The 24,315-nt window shown below is 36.8% G+C and overlaps 1 protein-coding gene across 2 annotated transcripts; it reads left to right on the top strand.

The window, feature by feature from the left end:
- The first annotated feature begins 2,460 nt into the window (after window positions 1–2,460).
- LOC109060130 (synaptopodin-2-like) lies at window positions 2,461–23,222 on the top strand. Of its 2 annotated transcripts, XM_042728689.1 has the most exons (5): window positions 2,461–2,619; window positions 11,326–11,477; window positions 11,968–12,686; window positions 14,187–17,032; window positions 20,902–23,222. In XM_042728689.1, the coding sequence occupies exons 1-5, from the start codon at window positions 2,512–2,514 to the stop codon at window positions 21,448–21,450; spliced, it is 4,374 nt and encodes a 1,457-aa protein (XP_042584623.1). In that variant the 5' UTR covers window positions 2,461–2,511; the 3' UTR covers window positions 21,451–23,222. The 2 variants fall into 2 exon arrangements, with proteins under 2 accessions (XP_042584623.1, XP_042584622.1); XM_042728688.1 differs by lacking the exon at window positions 20,902–23,222 and having other exon boundaries at window positions 14,187–19,031.
- The last annotated feature ends 1,093 nt before the right edge of the window (window positions 23,223–24,315 follow it).

Here is a 24,315-nt window from a genome sequence, read left to right as displayed (position 1 = left end):
CCGCCGATGGGAACCACTACGTCAGCAAGGAGACAGATGCGCGTAGCCTGCGAACGCCATTCTGCACTGGCCTTCACAGAGAAGCAGCACATCGCTCGGTCTGACCTGTGGATGCTCCTTGAATAGAAAGCTCATGCAAATTAACAAAACGTCATAATAGTATTCAATCATGTGCATATTTCTCTGTTCTTGGTCTTGTGCACAATGTATTGCATGTGACAGTATCCAAGTCACTAGGCTATGTTACAGTTATAACACTTTGTATTTTGTGAGGGATTCTGAAGACATTGCAAAGTACTTAAGAGGGACTTCAGTACACCTTTCTTCACAGTTCTGTTGGAAATTATTGTTAAAATGTACTGCTGAATGTATTGGTGGTAAACTGAAGTGCACTTTCTATGTATGTCGTGTATTTAAAAAATATTTGTAATGAGGGAGTTGCAATTTAGCACTTTTTTTTAGCTTTATATGTAATTAAAATAATAATCAGGTACTTTACATGTGGTTTAGTATGTAAAGCAACACATCAATTAAATTATTATTAAAACAATGATTTTAAGTGTAATTTATGTACATTTTATTTAAAAATGATTCTACACAAAAGTGGACTTTTATTTCCTTGTTATATTATTTGCAAGTACATAAGATAAGGTACATTAGATATAATAAGTAGGCGATATTAGTGCCGATCTTTATTACCTCCTAGATATATGAACAGTGGCGTTAGGCATGTTAAATATTCTGGCCTTGCCCCTCTGATTGATTTAATCTGATTATGAACATGAATGAACATCTTGCTTAACAGTGACACTCCTTTGGCTCTAGTTCTGTGAGACTTCAATAACTGACTTCACTAAAAGTGTAGTGGGATATGCTGTCCATAGTCACTATGGAAACAAGCTGATAACTGACGTATAGTGTAAAAACTGCATAGTGTAAATATAGTTAGAAATCATTTGTATTTAAAATGCATTATAGTATACTACAGGCTTTTCAGCAATATTAAAAAAAAAGAAAAGAAAAATGAAACAACAAAAGTGGAAAAGCTAACATGAATTATTAGTTTGAACAACATATATGTCCCAACTTGTCCCAAGAACAGTTTGCCTTTTTTTAATATTATATATCTGAGGACAGTTCCACAAACAACATCTCAATTTTAGACAGTTTTGAAAGAAAGAAAAAAAGAAGAAAAAAAACTAATTGTCACAACACACACTAGGATAACCGGAACTAAGGAGCGAGGAATATACAAACAGTCTTTAATCCACGAGACACAGGGTACATCAACGCTGGAGACAATAGGAAACACATCCTCGTGATGAATAGACCAGACAAAGATAGAACGCAAAAGCACAGACTTATAAACAGTGGATAATTAATAAACACAAGTGGCAGGAATCATAATCAAACTAAACGAGAAAAGGAACATGACCAGATAAGAAAACACATGGAGGCAAATGAGGAGCAAAACACGAACCAGAGTCTGACAATAATCACTTAGGCTGATAAAGGAAGTTTTTATTATCATTATTTATTTTTTTACATATATATTTTTATTGTATTTATTTTTTATTTGTCAGTAAGCCTACACTTGGCACTGCACTTTAACCATATTTAAAAGACAATATCTAATTATGAAATGACATATTAATATCATAGACTGTAAAAAGTATAAATATATACTTAATAAATATATACTTAAGTCATACCTAAATGTAAGTATGTCTTTTAAAGCATATTATTTTAGTAATAAGTGCTCTTTTGGAAAGTATATGTACTTCTTTTTTATTTCAAGGGTGACCATGGGATCTTCCTCGTCTGTGAGGTTTTTAATAACACATTTGCATATTCTCACAAGCATTGGCACATTGATTTTCAGCGCTGATTAACCCTCAAGCATCCTTCCTATAGCAGCCCGTTGGTCCTTTGTGGGCAAATTTGGGCATGATTGTCTCAGGTGTGATCCCAGATCCCAGTGGTTTTTTTATGTAATTCCCTCTAAAAGTATTATATTTTTCATGTAAAATATGCTTATTTTTTGTTATATTTAATATTTCTTTTACTTCCGTTACAAAAAAAAAAGCCAAATCCTAAAAATTTGGAGACTTCTGACTTTGAGCATCTAATTTTGAAGTGTGTGTGTGTGTGTGTGTGTGTGTGTGTGTGTGTGTGTGTGTGTGTGTGTGTGTGTGTGTGTGTGTGTGTGTTCAGGTGGCAAACTTAGGAAAAGTAGCCAAGTGTTGTACAGCTCAGATTAAGGAAACTATTTTTGTTTCTTTATTTTCTTTATTTTTGTAAAGAAAATAATTTTACCCAAATTTGTCCCAAAGTATGCTTGAGGGTTAAACCTGAGTAAAGAACAGTTACTCTCCTCAGGATGGTCTCTGAAGAATGACGCTGAAAAGAGGGCCGGACTCCAGCTGTTGTGGCTTTACACCCACCGAAGGCAGCCTCAGATATCGCAGAAGAAGCTTGACTTCTCTCAGACTGGAGGACAGCTGCAGGAGGATGGGCACGGGCGAGTTTGCGTGTGTGACGCTGCGTGGCGGCGCGCCCTGGGGATTCAGACTCAGCCAGAGCACTCAAGACCCTCAACATCCAATCCAGCTGCTTGAGGTGAGACCACTGATGGAGATTCAACAATAACGCAGATTATAGTACCTGGTTATAAGGATGAATATCCATTGCTTTCTGTTCTTTTATTATGGCACTTTCTCCAGTTTGTTTTATTCTTTGAGTTTTATAAAGAAATACACAAATGCACTTTCAGAGGATCCTGCTGGTTTTCTGGTCTTTAGTTGGGTTTTAGCTGGCCAGACAAGGATGCCAATCAGATAAACACCAGCTTGGATCAGATTCAACCAGGAACTAATCTTAGGCTGGCTTAAGCAGCTCGTTTCAGCAAGTTTTCTTGAGTTTGTTACATCTTGAAAGTTTTGTTCTTGGACAAAGATGTTCATTTGAGTTTACATGTGTATGACCATAATTGTAACCACAAAGCTGGGCCTATATTGTCTAAACTTGAGTTTTTTTGTAAATGTAGTTCTCTTATACAGTTAAATAACGACTGTTAACTGTCTTTGCTGGACAGTTGGGCAATGTTGTAAACGAACGTTGAGTTGGATTCTTGCATAATGACAACATGTCTTAGTGGCCACCCGCGGAGTTCAGATTGGCCTGTTGTTTTGATAAATGTTCACTGGCAAAGTTGTTTTTCTCTAGCTGAATTTTACAGGCATATCTGTGCTGCGCAAGCTTTGCTTGTCCCAGACTTCAGCAAGGGTCCTTATATGGTCACAGCAAAGCTAACAAAGTTTGTTGGCCAAGTTCATGCAATCTGTCATCACTCCCATAGATATCAAGAATCTAAACTGTTAGTTTCCAGCGGCTGGAATTATTAGTTGATCTTAAACTGTAGAAGAAACATTGATTTAGGGATAATGTGTGAATTACTAAAACTTCTTATTTCAGCACGTTTTGTGAGTGTCAGCCTAGAACATTTTGAACGCTTGAAGTTGTATTCAAAATGATTTAGATGGAAATAATCAGCACCACCCTCAACACAGCCTCTGACCCCATGAGACATATGTTTATACTTAAATGTTTTGTTTATGTAACAGCTTAACATGTTTAAAAGCTCTTCGTGGCTATGAAATATGGTATTTAAAAAGTTTTAGCAATATAGCGCTAGCAGGAGTGCTGTTGTACTGAATATTAGCAAATGCTCAAATTTTTAGGGGGAAGTCGTGGCCTAATGGTTAGAGAGTCGGACTTAGAGAGTAGGACTCCCAATTGAAGGGGTTGTGAGTTCGAGTCTCGGGCCGGCAGGAATTGTGGGTGGGGGTGAGTGCATGTACAGTTCTCTCTCCACCTTCAATACCATGACTTAGGTGCCCTTGAGCAAGGCATCGAACCCCCAACTGCTCCCCGGGCGCCGCAGCATAAAATGGCTGCCCACTGCTCCGGGTGTGTGTTCACAGTGTGTGTGTGTGTTTACTGCTCTGTGTGTGTGCACTTCGGATGGGTTAAATGCAGAGCACGAATTCTGAGTATGGGTCACCATACACTTTCACTTTTTTTCACTAACACTCAAAAATTCACACAAACAGAAAATTAAAACCCGATAAATGCTCAAATAAATGCTCAGTGGTAAATGGAATCGCTTGCAAAAAGAGATTTTTAAAAACCCACACTTTTTTCACATATGCTCAATTGCTCACACAAAACAATTTAGGCCTAATATTTAAGATTTTGTATTTTAATTGCATATAGAATTTCCATTCATTTTGATTATAAAAATGAAATTTCTGTCATCATTTACTCATCCTCATCCTCAAGCTGCTGAACACAAAAGAAGATATTTTGAAGAATGTTGGTGAAAGTCAATGGCTACCGTCAGGTGGAGTCTGAGTCAATAATGACAACATTTTCATATCATAGAATTTTCATTTACATCGCCTACAATTTTTCTTGGTCCACAGCTAGCCATTTTTTACCACGTTCTTACTTTTCAATGATTAAATTTAATTGTTCTCACAATTAACAGATTTGTGCTGATTCTATAGATTTTTTTATTTATTTATTTATAATAATAATAATAAATTGGTGTAGGATTTGCTTTGAAACAATTTTCACTCATAAATTGTTAGTAAACGTCATAGGACTTCATAAGAAACTGCAAGTAACACATTGCATTTAACATGAAAATTTCAAGAACGAGATAGTATTTTCTTGTAAAACATGATAAAATAATCTTTGTTTTGTTTAAAATTTTATATATATATATATATATATTGCTCTAAAATATATATTGCTCTAAAATTCACTTGGGATGGACAAAGATCTATTGGTGTTTTTGTATATTTTATTTCCTTCTAATTTGATTAATATGGTCCTTTTTTTATAAATCATGCACATCTATCACATCACTTCCCCATCAATCATCCCAGTGCAGCCATCAGGTTGTCATCGTGATTACAGTGAGTTTCAAAAAACAACAACAACAACAAAAAAAACTCATATTCCACTGTTGACCTGCAGGGGACGTACAGTATAACCACTTCAGAAAAATACTGTAATTTAACTTTTCTTGTAACAGAAGAATTATAAATAAGGAGTATTATTTTCATTAACATTAAAGGAATAGTTTGATCAAAACTAAAATTTTGCTGAAAATTCACCCACCCTGGATCTCTGCAGTGAATGGGTACCATCAGAATGAGAGTCCAGACAGCTGATAAAAAAATCACAATAATCCACACCACTTCAGTCCATCAGTTAATGTTTTGAAAAGAAAAGCTGCATGTTTTTTTCAGCATCTTGGACTCTGATTCTGACGGCACCCATTCACTGCAAAGGATCCATTGGTGAGAACGTGATGCAATGTTACATTTCTCCATCTTGGATGGCCTAAGGGTGAATAAATTTTCAGCAAATTTACATTTTTAGGTGAACTATTTTGTTAGTAATAACCTAATTAGTAGTAATCCAATATAATATATAACTACATAATATTAATCCTGATGCTTGGTTTTTTTTTTTTTACTGTTAGAGTGTTGAGATCATTCTCTGTTAGATCTGTATAGTTTCTGACTTGACACTTACATGAGACATATGCAAGCTTTTAGCTTTAACTTTTAGCTGAGCAGTCAAATATTTGCCTGTGCTGTCATGAGAGAGATACGTGCTTCCATCTTCGTGGAGTGACCCCGTGCTCCTCGAAGTCATCTGGAAGACATAACTTTTACCTGACTCAACTAAGAGCAAACTCGGCTGAGAAACATGCCTAAAAACTAACATCACATGAAGCTGAGAAATACTGTGCATGATGAATATCTGTTCAGTGTGATACATAATGGAGGTCATGGTGTTCAGTAAAGAGAGTAATTATAATGGAAATGATATACTTTAAAAGAATTGCACATTCCAATTAAATGAAATTAAATGATCCAATTTTAATTAAATGTAAATATATTATGGTTTAAGTGTATATTAAATTCAATTAAATTAACTTTTGAGTGCTTTTACCCACTTAAGTGCATCTTTATATGTAATTTAATTTTAGTTCTATTGCGATTGGATTGTCGAATGTACTGACAAGCATTTATGGGAAATTAAAATGACTTTAATCTAATTTCTATGAGAACTTGTATGTTATTTATTTAAATGTATTTGCAATTTGCAATTATGTTTAGTACATTTAACATACTTTATCTTTGCATGTGCTTTAGTATGTTAGTCAACACATAAAAGTGTAGTTCTTTAAAGCACAACAGAATGTTAAGAAAATATATTTTTTAAAATGTACCTTAAAATAAAACTTTTCATTCATGTGCACTTTTTAAAAGTCTAAAAGTGTGTCGAGAAACAGTCATAAAATGTCTTTCTTGAAGTGCACTTAAGTGGCCTTTTAAGTAATTATCTGCAAATACAGATTTCTTTTTTTTTAAATGTACTTTTAAGATTTTAAATATACTGCAAATGCACATTCACATTTGTGCTTTTTCACAAGGATATTATGCATGAATGTATGTGTGTTATGTTTATATTTATTTCTCATATATAATGTGCAGCATTGCTTTATAATGGTAAAAGTCTTTAGTTTTCTAATGCTCTGCTGTTTTATTCTGTCGTACAGTAGAGCACATCATGGATGTTTTGGCAAATACAAAGGGCCCAATGTGAGTTCATTAAAAGTACAGATTGCTACAGTCTCCTTTGAACATGCACGTACAAAAACATTTTCATAATGAACCGTTAGACCGATGGAAGGCATCCAACAATCTGTAGTAAAGAGTTATGCTTAACCTTAAGTCATTTAGCTATCGACATTACAGCTGGATTCACTCCTGTGTGCTGCGGTAACCTGCTACTCTACTCACCCAGCACAAGTATATGAAAATCCACCATTTACAGCTAATGTATATGTAACAATGGGAACCTGGCTGTCTTCAGACCACCATGGTTCATTTTACCTGAAATGTCTGTTGGAAACAGTAAAGGATAATTGCTTTAAGCTGTAGGAGGCAGAAGAAGCCAGCACGCTGCATTTACTCAGTGTGTTTATGTGAACAAAACTAATTGTGCTTTTGACTTTCTCCTCCAAAATGTTTCGTTTAAAATTTATTTTTCATGCCAAATAATGTTTGATCGCAATGTCCAAGTAACAAATGCCCTATAACGCAATCAGCCTTGCTTTCAAACAAAAGAAAATCAAAGTGTTGAATAAAGCATGCTTATGTTTTCTTTGAAGCAGACATTTTTCAGAACATACTTTTTCAAGCTTTACACACTCACCCTTTTCACTTGCATGAACTGACTTATTAAATAACGTTTTGACTCTTTAAGCACATTCTACTCTTTTAGTACAGTATGTGTCGTAAAAATGTATAAGCACAGTGTTTGCAATGTTATTAAAATGTATTGTGTTGATAACAAAGGATTTCATCACATGGTAAATCTCTTTATGCTAAATGGTCAGATGACCTAAAATGTGTTTCATGTCCCTTGTGAAAAAGAAATGCACTTAATTGTATTCAATGTGCACTTGTACTTCATGCATTCAAAGTATTTAAAAAAAAAACTGTACTTACAGATAATACAATGTGAATGAAATAAAATGTCACTTAAACAACTACTGTTTCTTAACACATTTAAGTTAAAAAAAATGAAATGCACTTTGTAATAATGCAAATATCATTATATCTTGATTTTTTCTTGATCTTTAAATTTTTGTTAATCTTTAAAGAAGTGCACTTATTTTGATGTGTTGACTTACATACTAAAGCACATGCAGTTTTATATTATATGCAGTTAGCTGAACTTTTGAGTGATTTGTTTGACCCACTCAAAGGTATAGTTCACCCAAAAATTAAACTTTTGTCAATATTTATGTTTTTTTTTTTTTTGGTTAAGCACAGATATTTTGATAAATGAAGATATTTACAGAAGATATTTTGAAAAATGAAAAACCAAACAGTTTCTGGTTTTCATTGAGGTTTATGTTTGTTTGTTTGTTTGTTTGTTTTTTTTGTTTGTTTGTTTGTTTGAAACTATAAGTCAATGTCTACTTTTTTGGTTACCAGCATTTTTTATAATATGTTCTATTGGGGTGTTTTTTTGTTGTTGTTGTTTGTTTGTTTGTTTGTTTGTTTGTTTGTTTGTTTTTTGAAGAAGAAGAAGAAGAAGAAGAAGAACACTAAAAGTGCACATTTAACACTTTTATGCAAACTGTTTTTTACAGGAGCCCAACTGTACATTTTTACTTTTTACCGTGTATTCTCACAATAAGATCTAAAGTATTTATTTAGCCAAATACCATAAATGCTGAAGCTGCATTTCTATTGTGTCCTTACATAAAGTGAAATATATAATACTCGGTGTTTACATGATGTATGCCTTTTTTTATCTGCTACATGTGTTGTTATTCATTTTTGCACTGTTAAAAGCAGCAGCATGAATTCTGTAAGGTGTTCAAACTTCATCCGAAATTGGAGAAAACATTAAAGAGTGAATATTACAATATTCAAAATAAAATGTCCCGTTAATTGTAACCCCTAAAGTTTAAATCAGATTTACTGTGGTCACAAGAACGAATGCTATGGGTTTTCCCCTCCTATTTTTGGATGAGGTTTGTGTTCAAATCTGCCGTTACTTGTCCATCTGAGCAGCGATTATATAGGCACTGTCCCTCTGAAAAGCCCTTATATGGTGACCAGAGCTGTTCTCCATCTCCTCTACAGATTCATAACAATCCCACAGCTCCATGGTTTTATTCAATTAAAGATCCTTCGCCTTTAAACTGGGCATCATGCCAGTGGCTTTATAAGGCTTGGCTATTTTTAAGGATTGTTAATGTGCAACATAATAGATTGAGGAGCAGTACTTAGGCCAGATTGATAATGAGTTTAAATAGGAAATATCAGTGTGTGCTGTTTACAATATTTACAATATAATGTGTTGTAAAGCTACAGAAGGCCAGCTGTGTGTTCATGAAAAATGATCTCTGTGGCAGTGCTGTGCAGTTTGGACACATATTTGCAGGCGTACAGTTTTATCCAAATATTTAGTAAGAGAAGAGAAGCCACTGGAGACAGAAACTTTCTGCAGATCATTTGTGAGTCTCAGATATTTTGTATTGTAGTTTATTTTTTATCTCAGAATCACTTTACGGTACTTGAATAGGGTGTCTTTTATTGACTGCACACTGCCCCCTAGTGGAAATTAAAAGGAACTATATTGTCCTCTAAAGACTCTTTATGGCGCATGCCTTGTAAATATCCATTGTCAAAGTGTTTGTGTGTGTGTGTGTGTGTGTGTGTGTGCGTGCGTGCTTGTGTGTAAATAAACTTTATGTTACACCTCAAATGGTAAGGAAATCTATATTGATGTTAAATAGTATAGATAGCTTACATACACATGCTGTTGACTGACAGTTCTTGGATCCTGGGCATCAGTAAACAGATGGCAATATTACAATGTTAGCTTTTGTTAACCTCCTGGGGTCGACGGAGATGCCAACTGTCTTGGATCCAAGAACTGTCAGTCAGCAGCATGCGTATAAGCTCTATATCCAATTTTAAGTTTTGAAGTTACATGATATAATGAATTTGTCAAATATATCCCTTTTCCCAGAATTTTCCATTGTCAAACAGTAGTTTTCTGTAATTCTAGTTATGTGGGATTCAGATGAACAAAGAGCTTACGAATAATCATAATTGTTGTTTGGAATATGAAAGCAAATTCTCCTCAAGATTTAGAAGAGGGGCTGTGACCATATTTCTGGACCAAATTTAACTTAGTGTCGCCAGGGATCGATCACAGTAAATGCAGTTAATGACAAACCAATTCAACTAAATCAACAATTTACTAAAAAGTAAAAGGTAACTATATTTTTATGTTTCTTTAAAAAAAAAAATGTGAAAATGCATGAAAAACATATTACCCCACAAATGTGTAATGTGAAATGCACACATTATCTGCAACAGAAAATCATCAATGTACTGTATGCAAAGTTTCGGGCAGCCTTATCAGTTGTCAACACAAATGAAACATGCAAATGTGTCTGGCTTGAGCAGCTGTGATACTGAGGAACTAATCTCCCAATTCCTGATTGAAATTGCTCCAGTTTAAGTTATGACCTCAGAAGGCATGGCATGACATCTGTAGTTTCATGATCTTTGGTGATTTATCTAAGAAGTTTATTTTAGGTGGAGGTACTTATCACTGGCAGATGGTCATAAATAGATTTGCTCTCATAATGCTGTCATTATACTTGGGAATGGCTTGTAATGAAATTGTCCAAATAAACAAGGTCATCTCAGGACTGAATTATTCTTTGTATTTGAAAAAATGTTCAGTTTAAAGATTTCATCTGCAGTTTGATATAGATTTCCAGTTCGCTTGCTAACTTGTATCTTGTGTTACTTGCATAAACATTTCAATAAATACCATGTGCTAAATCAAGCAGAGAGGCTCTACAATTACACGGCAATCTTAAACGAACAATCGCTCTGCTTTATGACTTGACCTTATAGCAGAGTTGATTTGTGATGCCCTCAAAGTTACAGATGGCTGATATTAAATCTAAGTGTCTCTGCTTCTCTTTGCGAGGCTAATGGCTCATAGACCTGCTTTGGCCAGTAGAACTGTTTAGTCATTTGACATGCAGCTGTTGTGATGCGTAAATAAGAGACACTTGGTCTAAATTAAGATGCACTGTCTATGGACCAAGGATGGGCTTATAGTTCTTTTTTCATCCATGTACAGTATTATACGTTCACACTGTTTTACGAAAAAAGTATTGATTTTTCAGTGTAAATGCTTTTGCCTTTCTTTTTCTGAGAATGTATGAATTTATTATCAGATGTATTTTCCTCTTTTTAATAATCTGTATTAAAGGGATAGTTCACCCAAAAATTTAAATTCTGTCATCATTTATTCACCCACACATTGCTCCAAACCTACATGAGTTTGTTTCTTCCGTTGAACATAAAAGAAGATATTTTGAAGAATGTTAGGAGACAAACAGCTGACGGTAGCCATTGACTTCCAATGTTTTTATATACTGTGGAAGTCAATAGCTACCGTCAGCTGTTTGTTTCCCAGCATTCTTCAAAATCTCTTCTTTTATGTTGAACAGAAAAAAAAATGATGTTGGGTGCATTTTTGGGGTGAACTATCATTTAAGCTACTGTGATGCTTTTACGGAAAACACTTTTTTTATACATTGTAATGTCTACTTTTACTTTTATGTTCAATTAAATCTTTTTAAATTGCTAAAGCTAACCTTTAATAAATGCATAATTATTATCTATCTTATAGATAGAGGATGGTAGTCCCGCTGCCGTGGCTGGATTGTGTGAGAATGATGAGCTGGTGTCGGTGAATGGAAAGCCTTGCTCTAACCTCAGTCTCTCAGATGCTATTGATCTCATTGAGGCCTCAGCTGACTGTCTACAGCTGCTTGTCAAAAGGTATTTTATTGCTTAGACAAATGTTCTTTGATGCAATCTGGTTGCCTGTTTACCTTCAATGCATTACATTGCAATAAGGTTTTTTAGGCAAAAACGATATTGCTTTTTCATTTCATATTAGAAGTATTAAAGGTTATCTTCCTCTTCTGTCACTCATTCTAGACCAGATGTGACATATTGTGATGCATGCATTAACCTGGACAGTTATTTGCATTTTTATTGTATAGTTCATGAAATGTCATGTTTATGCCTGTCTTGACCTTTGAAATATTAAACACCCACTGTGCAATCAAAAAACAGAATCTCTTACCAAGATTCATTTAGATTAATAACACTTTATATAATATAAAATATAAAATGGTCCAGTTTTGATTCTCCCAATAGTAACTGCAAACTGATAAATGATTTGCTTGATAATGAAGTCTTGGTGTTAAAAATGGACGGATTAACTGCAAATATATTTTTTTTTACCATGATCTCCTCCCTTTAGATGCTGTAGTCAGCCACAAGAGAGCTTTAAAATGGTTAGTACCACTTTTCGGATCCCTTCTCCATCCAGGCCTCACGAGCTACAGGAACTATACACCTCTGAGTCCCAGGATGAAGCATATTATGGGGAGACAGACAGCGATGGAGAGTGTCCACAGAGGACTCGATTGGTTCGGACCCAAGTTCAAATACCTGCTTCTAGAAATAAAAGTAGAGGCACCAATGCCCAGGGTGGTGGAGACACCAGTGTAGATGTAACCCCAGGATCTGTGGTTGAATTGCAGCTCTCGTTCTCCAAGACCACCCTGGAGGAGCCAGACTGTACTGGATTAGGCAGTGCTTGTGGAGTTGTGGGAGACATCCATCAGAGAAAGACGGATGACAGCGTCAGTTATACAACCACTGCTTTTACTCCAGCTAACCCCCTCTACATACCCCGACGAGACCGGCAACCCCTTGGTCAGCGAGGTGTGTTGGTTAGCAAACCCACTGCTTTGCCAGGACAAGTGGAGGTGACAGTGCAGGAGTCATCTAGAAGCAGTTCAGAAAAGGAGGGGTTAGAGGCCAGTCAACGGTTGGATTCTGGTGGGGAAGAAGGAGGGTACATTGAAGAAGCTCCCACCTCCTTATCTGTGTCCTTTGGACTTCCCTCAGAGGAGTGTGACTCTGAATCGGAGAGGGAGGTCAACGAGCCCAACAAGCACCGGGCAAGGCACGCCAGTAAGTAATACTGGATTTTCAGTGTTTCTCCTTAAAGTGTGATATAGTATCTGTTTTCAAGAATAGCAATAATTTCTTATTTTAAAAGCTTAGGTTATAGATATAGCATCAGTGAACTGACGGAGTCAGCTGTGGATTGCTTGCGCTTCTAATTTCTAAAGTTATAGTTTAAAAAAAGTTAAACACAATTCATGTCCAGTTTGTGTGGTTCTTTTTAACCCCGTTTATTGTCACTTATTGCGTTACTGTATTATGTATGATTTTAATAATTTGTGAGCAAAAGCACGAATAAGTGTTTAAGTAATAGTTTTAATATCAAATGTTTGTTATAGATAGATAGATAGATAGATAGATAGATAGATAGATAGATAGATAGATAGATAGATAGATAGATAGATAGATAGATAGATAAAACAAAAAAGAACATAGCAATGATTCACTGTAGCAGTAATGGGTGGGGGTTCGCAGGGTGACATGACTGGTAAAGTTAAGAATAAAACATGGGCATGCTAATGATGCTTGCAGAAGTGCCATGCATTTGACAGACATCAGCATGTGTGGCTCTGGCCTGTTACCCGATCCTTTAAAATTGGCCATCTTAGCAGCACTGAAAAGGAAGGAGCACTCATCTATGGCTATCTCCACCTTGAGGTTGGAAAGACAAGAATCAGAAATGTGGGATGTCTTTATTCTCTCTAAGTTTTAGCCAAATCTATTTTGAAAGGACTGACACAGGTGCCTGGTGGGGATATGGGGCCTTACTTCTATGTATATTGACTGGAAGAGGGTAGGGTGGTTTTTTTTACAACTTTTGGAGCTACACATATGGGCTTGTATTAGCGCTCTGGCACTAGCAAGCCCACACAGTGCCCTGGGGCTATTTTTACTCCCTCTTTTTTCTCTGCTGTGTCTGCTATTGGCTCAACCTCAGTAACGTGCTCTAGACACATTCACAGCTTAAATTGGCTTATGTTAATGTCTGGATGTTATACATGGATCAGAGATTTCGTTAATTGGTGATGGTGTTGTCAGATCTCTGCTTGGAGAATTATTTATTGGGTCATTGGAAGTGATGCAGGTCAGGAGATCCGTGAATTCCATTTAACCCCTGTTAAACCAGCGATTCATCATTTGATTAGCGGACAAGCCATGACACTCTTAAAAACTTTGTTGATACATATTGTCATGCATTTTTTTTTTAATTGACAGAATCTAACTTGCATGCAGTATATTCTGATGCATAACAAACAATTATGCATTTGGCTTAACAACAGTTAAAAATTAGTTAGCTACAGGGTTCTCAGTTAATACTTGTATTTTCCCAGTTCAAGTCATCTCATATGAAATGACTTTCTGGCTGCTCACATAACAGTGTTATTTATATGCTCCTTACACAGTTCAGTGAATTAGGCCACCAGGACCAACCAACAGCCCTTCTTTATGACCTCACCCGCCTAATTCTCTACCCGTAACCTAAACTTCTCATTTTCTCATTCTTAGGGCTCCGGCGCAGTGAGAGCCTTTCAGAGAAGCAGGTGAAAGAGGCCAAGTCCAAATGCAAGCGCATTGCTCTCCTGTTGTCGGCTCCTGCCCCCAACCCTAATAACAAAGGGGTGTTGATGTTTAAGAAGCATAGACAGAGGGCCAAGAAGTATACGCTTGTAAGCTACGGTACTGGTGAGGACGAACCAGATTATAAGGACGACGAAGACGACACTGTTGAGTTCACTGTTTTAGGCACAAGTGAAACAGAAATTGACGAGGATTTCTTTACCAATGTCTCAGGTCAGAAAAGCATTGTAAGCTTTGATTGGGATACTGGATTACTTGAGATAGAGCGCAAGCTTGACAGCCAGCAGGGTATGGATGCGCTACCTGAGACCAAGGGGAAAGGAGTCCTCATGTTTGCCCAGCGCAAACAGCGCATGGATGAGATAGTAGAAGAACATGAAGAGATGAGACGTAAGGGGATCCCTGTTGAAGCAGTGCAGGAGCCTGAGACACATCAAACATACCAACACATGGAGGAGCAGACTTATATGCATGCACAAGAGAACCAGAGTTACATGGATGTAAATCTACACCACAGCTTATCGGCACAAAAGCAGCAACAGCAACAACAATATCATCAGTACCAAGAACAGTACTATCAACAACAGCAGCAACAGCAACAGCAGCAGCAGCAGCAGCAGTATCAAGAATACCAGAAGCAGCTACAATACCAGCACCAGCAACAACAGTACCAACCACAGCAAGACTACCAGCAACAAAAAATGTACCAACACATGCAATCATACAATCAGCAACAACACTGCCAACAACAGCAAGTACAACAGTATTCACATCATATGAATGGCATGTTCGATCAGCAGATGCAAAATGAAACGCAGCCTTTAGTCACAAACAGGATTGCCAAACCATTTTCAGTTCAGAATAGAGTGGCTGCTCCATTTTCCTCCTCATCAAGTGCAGACAATCAAGAACAGCCTGGATATTCACTGGGACAAGGTGAACAGATTGCTTCCCGTGATGAGCGTATATCTGTGCCTGCTATCAAGACTGGTATCTTGCAAGATACAAGGAGGAGGAGTGCCAATAAGCCTATGTTCACTTTCAAGGAGTCTCCCAAGGTTTCACCTAATCCTGCTCTGTTGAATCTCCTTAACAGGAATGACAAGAAGGCAGGTTTAGAGTTTTGTCCAGAAGAAGATTATTTAAGCTTAGGAGCTGAAGCCTGCAACTTTCTTCAGTCTTCTAAAACGAAACACAAAATTCCACCACCAGTAGCTCCTAAACCTCACATTAACCCTGCTTCTCCCCCATGGTCTATTCAACAAGAAACTACTGACCAACCCATCCCACAGCAAACCGAAAACAGTGTCCCAGCAGAAGATCCAGTCACAGAGGCTGATACTGCGTTTGCCCCTGCCCCTGAAATGGGGGCCCCAATGTTGTCTGAAGAAAAGCCTACATTTGCCCCTGAATCCCATGATGTTCCACACTGTCCTGAACAGCTTCCTCCAGATAATGCCTGGAAACAACAAGAATCCCAAATGGAGCTGAACCAGCAACCAGAAACCTGGAATGAGAAACAACCCCAGCCACAAATCAATTCTGCTCCTGTCGCACCACCTGTTACACAGTCAGATCCATCTGTCAGATCATGGGATCCAGCTCCAAACCAAAGTCATCAGCAGATTCCAGTAAGTACTTGGGGTCCAAATGAGGTTCAATTGCAAGTCCCATCTCAAAACCAGTCTCAAACACAGCCACAGTGGATGACACAGTCTCAAGGTCCTCTAGAAGTACAAGTGCCTTCTAAAACACAATCCCAGCCTTCTTGGGTAACACAGCCTCAAACTTCATCCCCAACCAAACATCAACCACAGCCTCAGCCCCAAATCCATACTTGGGCACCAAGTTCAAATCAGTCAACCCCACAAGCTCCATGGTCTCAGCCGCATGAGCTGGCACAACCATCTATCAATGTTTGGCAACAAGATCAAAATCAAGCTCAGGAACATCCAGCATGGTCCCAACAACAACAGTTGACGCCACATTGGGCATCATCCAATCAGCAACAGCCACAGCCTTCTTGGACTCAACCTCAGAGGCAGTCACAGCCCCAACCACCTCGGGTCTCTCAGGCCAAACAGCAAGAACCAACACAGCCATCTGCAAATGCATGGACTCAGCCACAAAGTCCAGTTCAAGCACAGCCTCCATGGGCTCAGCAGACTCAATCTCCACCTCAGCCCACAGCACCAGTGCAGCAACCCATGAATCCTTGGCCACCGATGCCAGCACAGTCCCCCCCACATCCACAGTGGGGACAAGACCCTGCTTCTCAACAAGCAATGAACTCTTGGTCACCTGCACAGAATCAAATTCAGCCTCCCTGGACTCAGCCACTCCCACCAACTCAGCCTCAGGCTCATCCTCCATGGGTGCCGAAACCTCAACAGCCAGCATCCCAGCTACCTGTGAGCCAGTGGGCACCACCACAATCTCAGTCTCAACCGGTTGTAAATGCTTGGGCACCCCAACACCAACAGAGTTCAGTTAGCAGCATTGCCCAAAATGAATCCCAGAAATTGCCTCCCCAACCAATCAAGCCATGGAGTCCAACTCAGACTTCTCAGCCCACTCCTCCACGACGAATGAATTCATATACCACTGGGACAAAGGCACCATCTCCTGTTCCAACACGAAGTACTATGTCCCCCTCTGGTTTTGGGTCAGCATTTGAGATGCCAGCCTTGAAAGGGAAAGGAGCTGAACTGTTCGCCAAGAGGCAATCCAGAATGGAGAAGTACATTGTGGACTCTACCACAGTGCAAAATAAGGCAAGACCATCTTCACCTTCTCCTTCTTTGCCAAATTCCTGGAAATATTCACCTAATTGCAGGGCTCCCCCACCATTGGCATACAATCCAATTCATTCACCGTCATATCCACCAGGTGCTATCAAGCAGCCTCCCCCCTCTAGCCCTTCAACAGCAAACAAGAACAAGAGCAAAGATAAGCAAAAACGTGCCCCGAAACCTCTTCATGTTCTTGATGTCATGAAGCATCAGCCCTATCAGCTGAATTCCTCCCTTTTTACATATGGCCCAGCAGCAGAGAAACTTGCTGCAGAAAAGGAGGCAGCTGAAAAGCTTGCTGCTCAAAAAGCAGCTGAAGCCCAGGCTCAAGCTCAAGCTCAGGCCCAAATTCAAGCCCAAGCATTAGGTCCTCCAAATCAAAACCACCAAATGGGATATAACCAAGGTCCTCCCCCTTATGGTTTTATGCCACAACAGGCCCAGCAACCCTATGGGATGGCTGGTCAGTCACCTATGCAAGATGATCTTTACCACCAACCACCTTCTAATACATATCAGCCTGCTCTAAATTCTTATCAACAACATCCTCAGCAGGTCCCATATCAACAAGAATACAACCCCCAACAAGCTTACCAACAGCCTTCTGTAAATCCTTACCAACAAGCACCAAGCCCTCCCTACCAACAGCCCTCCCCACCCTCATATCAGACAGGTCCTAATCCAGTATATCTAGCTGGACCTGCACTATCTTACCAACCAGCCCCTAGTTCTTATGTTGTGCCATCTTACCCAATAACAGCAAGGGCTGAATCTGCCTCAGCAGGCAGTATTATTGCTGCCCCAAAGCCCAAGTTTTCAGCCAAGAAGAGTGCTGCCCAGGTGTGGAAGCCAAGCACTCCTGAAAAATAATTAGTTATAGTGATTTTTCTCCTGTGTTTTTACCTTAGGACAACTAAGCTGTGATCCAGATACTTTATGTAGAGCAGAAGCTTACTTCCAAACAGAAATATTGTGTTACAACCGACTTTTAAGATCTGCCAGAACAGATCAGAAGAGCGCATAGATATTTCAGAATTATATCACATGGTGTTTTTACAGAAGAATGCTCTGCTAAGTACTTTATACAAATATTTTTATAGACATGGCCTGCTACAGGTAAGACAAGAATGTACTAAGAATGTCTCAGATTAGACTTAATTTTGGTCAAAGGGAATCATTGTTGATTGAGTTTGAGAAGAGAAACATGAATGCTTAATAATGAGGGAAATATTTGGACAGGTGAAAAAGTAACAGAGATGCATAATGGTCTGTTATGAGGTCTACTGAGTAAATGATTTGCAATAGAACTTAAGGATATAATCCTTAAAACCAAACCAACACTATATAATCATATTACAACACCTGAGTACACAGAAAGAAAGAAATACATAAACAGTCTTATGATAGTTGGAATATGCAAGTAAACAGTGTGTGAACAACTTCTGGCAGAGCCAACAGTGCAAGGAGATACTATATAACACAGAGACAGAATGTATTAAGGTGACTATTTTATGTAGTAAGTTCAATCATCTCCCACCTTAAGAGAGAAAAAAAAAAACATTGTTATATTTCTAAATTGTAAGTAATGTTTCAGACTTTCTTCATAACTGAAGAAATGAATGTACTCAGTATGTGAGTTTTTTCAAGCAGGTTGAATAGTGTCGATATTTTAATGTTTAACAGCTGGTACATACTGTAGTTGGAGAGTACTTAATTTTTACGTTTTATGAAAATAAGTAGATTTTGTGTCACTTCTTGTTTATTTTTGAGGAAGAAATTTTTGTTTGCTTCAGAAATTTTCAGCAGTTCTACTAGAGGAACATCAAATAAAATAGATATAGGAAGTCAACAAGTTCATTTTTAGTTTGATTGCTATATTCTGTTCTTTTTTGCTGTCTTTTGTTCATTTCTTTGTGTGATGTTTTCTTCATAGAACACTATTGTAAAATGTTCCACAGTGCCATTAAAATTACTGTCTTCACTTTTGTTTGTCTGTTTTGCATGTACTTCACTTTTTACTTCACATGATCTTTACAATCATGCATTTTTTTTGCACCTCTCACTATCCTCTGCTTTCATATTCCTTTTGAAAACCATTTTCCTTATTTTTTTAGTTTTAGTAGATTCCTTGTCAGTTAATCAGGTAAGTAAAATATTGACAACTATCATTATTCATAAACAGATACAGCTAGTAAATACAGTTACTTAGAGTAAATATCTGTGATTGAAAAAAGGTTTTAATATTGCCTTCAGTCTCTCCTAATAAATAGTAGATTGCATTTATCAACAAGTCATTTTAGATTGCATAAATCCAAAAGTTTTTTAAGGTTTATATGAAATTATATTTTCTATTATTATTTACATCCAATTTAGTTCTATTTCTTTCATGGAAAAAAATCAATAATTTGTAAGCATGAAATAAGTATGTCAAAAGGCAATCTGGAGAATGAGTATTGCTCTAAATTTGGGCCCATGTTGCATCATACTTTTCAGAAGCTAAGTAAGACATACTTCATAAATAGGGAAAAGTGGAAATGATATGAACGAATGCCCTTCTGCAAGGCCTGCTGCAGGAGCTATATTTGGAGAAATGTGATCTCTGGTCCCATGATTTGAAATGTGGGAGAGGAGAATGCTTTACTTTGCGGCACCTGTCACTTTTATATCACTTTAGACTGATTCATTTATGTTTTAATTAGGGCTGTCAAATGATTAATCATGATTAATCACATCCAAAATAAAAGTTTTGTTTACATAATATATGTGTGCATACTGTGTATATTTATTATGTATATATAAATACACACACATGCATGTATATATTTAAGAAGAATATGTTATGTTTATATATTAAATATATTTATATATAATATAAAATATAAGAATATAAATATATACATGTAAATATTTTCTAAATATATAATTTATGTGTGTGTATTTATATATACATAATAAATATACCCAGTACACATACATATATTATGTAAACAAAACTTTTATTTTGGATGTGATTAATCGTTTTTAATCATTTGACAGCCCTAGTTTTAATAAAACATCAGAAACAAAATGAAAAATGTGCAACGTCTACAGTACATGACAGTCATATCTGTCAATATTAAGTCTAGTAATTAAACTATTATTCATTTAACACTTTACTGGCTTCTTAAAACAATACATTACATTTTTATTGTACAAAGTAAATACATTAAGTTTTTTTATTTAATGCATATAATACATTTTTTCCACATGCATTGTTCTTGGTCAACTTGGATTTTTTTTCTACAAACTACTACTACAGATATACCACAAATTCACTAAAAATCATGTTATCATCATTTGGTTACACTTTATTTTGAGGTGTCCTTGTTACAGTGTAATTCTACATTTAAGTACTGAATAAAATTAATCAACTACATGTACTTACTATATGGTTAGGGTTAGGTTAGCAATGACTTGCATGTAATGATGCATAATTTATTGTGATTATAATAATTAGTACATGTAACATGTAACAAGTAACAAGGACACCTTAAAATAAATTGTTCCCTAGTATTTCATATGTTTAGCTCATAAAATCTAATTTTAATCAAAATGCTAATTTTACTCATCCTGCAAAATCTGATTTATCAAATGAATTGTAGTAATAAGTGCCCTTCAAGTTCATATCATAACCAGATGGTGGCAGCACAGCCCTTCTTGTTTAGTGCCACTCAGTTCATTCCTTGTGGAAACCTGATGGGAAATAGTCTTTGTGCCCTAATACAGATATATCAGTAACCCTTGAAAAGCGTTTTGAAACAATGACTTGTTTATGGCCACCTGCTTTAAATGAATTTGTTTGCTGATTTCAGGCACTTAGGAGCTCATCCTTGTCACCACCGGTGACTCTTTCAGCAGTGGGTCTTAACCCCAGGTCGGTTTCATCTTCTCCTTCACCCAGACCTTCATTCCAGACTGTTTCCATTCGGCCACCAGTGGGACAGACCGCCCGGATAGACAGGGGTCACAAGCCGCCCACCCCCTGGGAAGCAGCCTCACGCCACCCACTGGGCCTTGTGGATGAAGCCTTTACATTTCTGGACATTCAGCAGTCCATTGCCTCCAACCTGCACTATGCAGCTAAGAGTAAGCTCTTACCAGAGCCTCCGGCTGAGTGGAAGGCAAAGGTCGCATATGAACCTCCGCCAAAAAACCAAAAAGACAGTTTAAGTCAATCACCTATGACTTTTCACTCCCCAACCAAGAGCACAGCATCGGCACCAGCTGGTCCCGTCCCCTACAGGTCACCCTTTAGACAACCCCAAAGGTCAATGACAGAGGCTCATCTTGGGCCTTCACCGGCCGATCCGAATAGACTGAGACTCTATAAAGCCAAAGATAGCAGTACTTGGAGACGTTGAAGGAGAGCCAGGAAGCCCTTTATATGTAAGTAAAAGTGAAATCAAATAGGACAGGAATGAATATTGGTGGAAAGTGAGTAAAGTAAAATTATTATGGCTACTATTGAACAAGAAAGACAGAGAAGTTGATAATGCTCAATGAGGGTCCATGAAAGTCAGAAGATGATACGAGAAGTTGAGTTTATGGAGATTATTAGTGTTAAGGCTTGCTTTTGAAATTCACACTTACAATAATCACTCATTTTGAATATGCATCCCCTTGTGAAAAAGAAGTACATTTAAGCATATTTTGGTAACACTTTATTTTAACCCTTTGGGGTCTGAGAGTGTTTTGGGGTCCTGGAGAAGTTTTGACATGCCTTGATATTTGTACTTTATTTTTAGTTGTTTATAAACATATTAATGGCTAAAGTCTGATTACACTGTATTCAGCACAAACTGGGCTACAATAATATGTGAGCAGCATGTATGGACATAATTGTGTTTTTGAGAAAGCAACGTTAGTCACTGATATAAGGCCATTACACCTTACATAATAACGATAAATTATGCATAATTAAGCTACATGCAAGTAACCCTAAACCAAACCCTAATCCTAACCCTAACAATTTAGTAAGTACATGTAGCTAATTAATATTTCTGAGTACTTAAATGTATAATTACACTGTAGCAATGACACCTTAAAGTAAAGTGTAACCCATATTTTTTAAAAGAGTACTCATTATGGAAATAATGTGTAGGGCAAATATATATATATATGCAATGTTTTGGACACCTAACTGGATGCTGAAATTAAATTTTAATTATTTTTAATTTTATTAAATGCAGCGAAGTAGCACAATCTTAAAAGTGTACTTAAGTGTGTTAAAAAAAACAGTCATGAGCATGCACTCTTTCTAAGTAGACTTAAGTGGACTTTTATTTCACTAATTATGTCTGCAAGTACAATTTTTTTTTTAAATATTACGATTTAAAGTGCACTTCTTTTTCACAAGGGTCATGCATTCGGTTTTAAAGTGTTGCACTAATGATTGGGGCAAAGTGATTGTGCATGATACTTGCTAAAGAAATAAAACATTATACATCTTCATAGTACATAATGTAAATGCTAGTGTAACACACAGTTCCGTTTGTTTAATCACAAATTAACAGCAAATGTTAAATTACTGCATTAAAATAATACTATAATGGGGATGTCTCGATTGTAGTGATGTAGTGATTCTAAAGAGAGAAGGACCTAATTTTGTTTGTGTGCTACAAAGCTATTAAGCAGAAACTGATGAATCAGTAAGAGGCGTACTTGTTACATAAGCTTCACTTTAAAAGATTAAATCATTCTTTGATGACCCGGCCTGACCCTTCGCCACACGCCCTGCTGCACCAGATTCACTTCAACTAATTCAATCTCCGTTTTGCTATTAATAAATAAATAAATAAGTGTACATTCCTTACAAGTATTGTGTCACAATGCATGCTCTAAATCCACTTAAAAATGATGTTCATTTCTACTCTACGAGTTGTTCATGCTTTTATTTCTTTATTCCATGACTGAACGTTTCTTCATGAAGGGTCAGCAAGGTAAACTTTGACGTGTTTGATTTATAAAATGTTGATCAAGATACCAAAGATTTGTTGAACTGTCAAGTGCATCAGAGAGGATTTCACTATTCAGTGAACTGTTTGATTTATACATTTTGCAGCTCCACTTCTGTATGTGGCTGAAATAAAACCATGCTTTGCACTTGTATTAAAAGAACATGTAAAAAAGTGCAGCACTTGTGGTCGTTTTTTGAATTCTTTGGGGAGTTTTTGAGTAAAAAAGTGTTGCATATTTTGTGAGAAATCAAGCCTGAGGGAGAGTGGTTTTCAGTCCAGCCGTCTGTAACAAGTTGCTGTCTTGTTATATAATGGCTTGCGAGGCTTGGCTCGACTCCCGAGCTTGTACTTGTCATAAAACTGAACTATGTGGCAGCTGACATTGAAGAATGAACCCTGTTCATAATAAGCTTCTGCAATTGTTTGGGATATGTAAATTATAGTCAGTGTCGGCCATTCCGGTTATATTATATAAATAAGTATGAATCTGTATAATAATATACATAAATTAGGAGTATATTTTAGCATTTGTAGTAGTATACTATAATATATGATTGTAACAGCACAAGGATACCAGTGATCATTTACACTGTAAATGTATTTCCTCACATCTAAGGTGTAATGTTTGATTATGTCACATCACATGACAGATACTGTATCTGGGAGTGACAGTTTTATTTGAACTTTATTGGAAGGATCAAGGAAACGAGGGGGTTAGAATACTGGACAAAACCTTCATTAAAACTTCTTTACCCTAGACCCATACATCCCGGACGAGCCCCCAATTTTCATGTAACACTTCACATACACAATGAAATTAGTCATCCGTCTTTTTCAAATTTCTGCATAGTGACTCAGTTTTGCTTTGCAGATTATAAAATGACTGGTCATTACCCTGGCCAAAGCAATGGGATTTGAGTGATTAGCCTTGGGAAAAAGAAATGCACTTCATTGTATTGAATTGTACTAACATTTTTTTTACATTTTATATATTACTTGAAGCTAATATAAATCAAATAAAAGGACACAAATGTATTTCAAGAGATACACTTTTATGACTGTTTCTTAACACTGCACTTTATACTAATGTCAAATTACAAGTTTTATTTTAAAGTACATTTCACATCGATTTAATAAACTTTTGTTGTGTTTTAAAGTATTACACTTATTTTGATATCATAATATATAATTATTATAAAAGTTGTAAATAAAGAACAGTGGAGAATGTTCTACTTCAATCTTGACATTTCTTTGTGACAAATGTATATG

This window comes from Cyprinus carpio, chromosome B7, assembly GCF_018340385.1.
Source record: "Cyprinus carpio isolate SPL01 chromosome B7, ASM1834038v1, whole genome shotgun sequence".
NCBI lineage: Eukaryota > Metazoa > Chordata > Actinopteri > Cypriniformes > Cyprinidae > Cyprinus > Cyprinus carpio.
The sequence above is the reverse complement of the archived record's forward strand: the minus strand, read 5'-3'. Positions and strand labels throughout refer to the sequence as shown.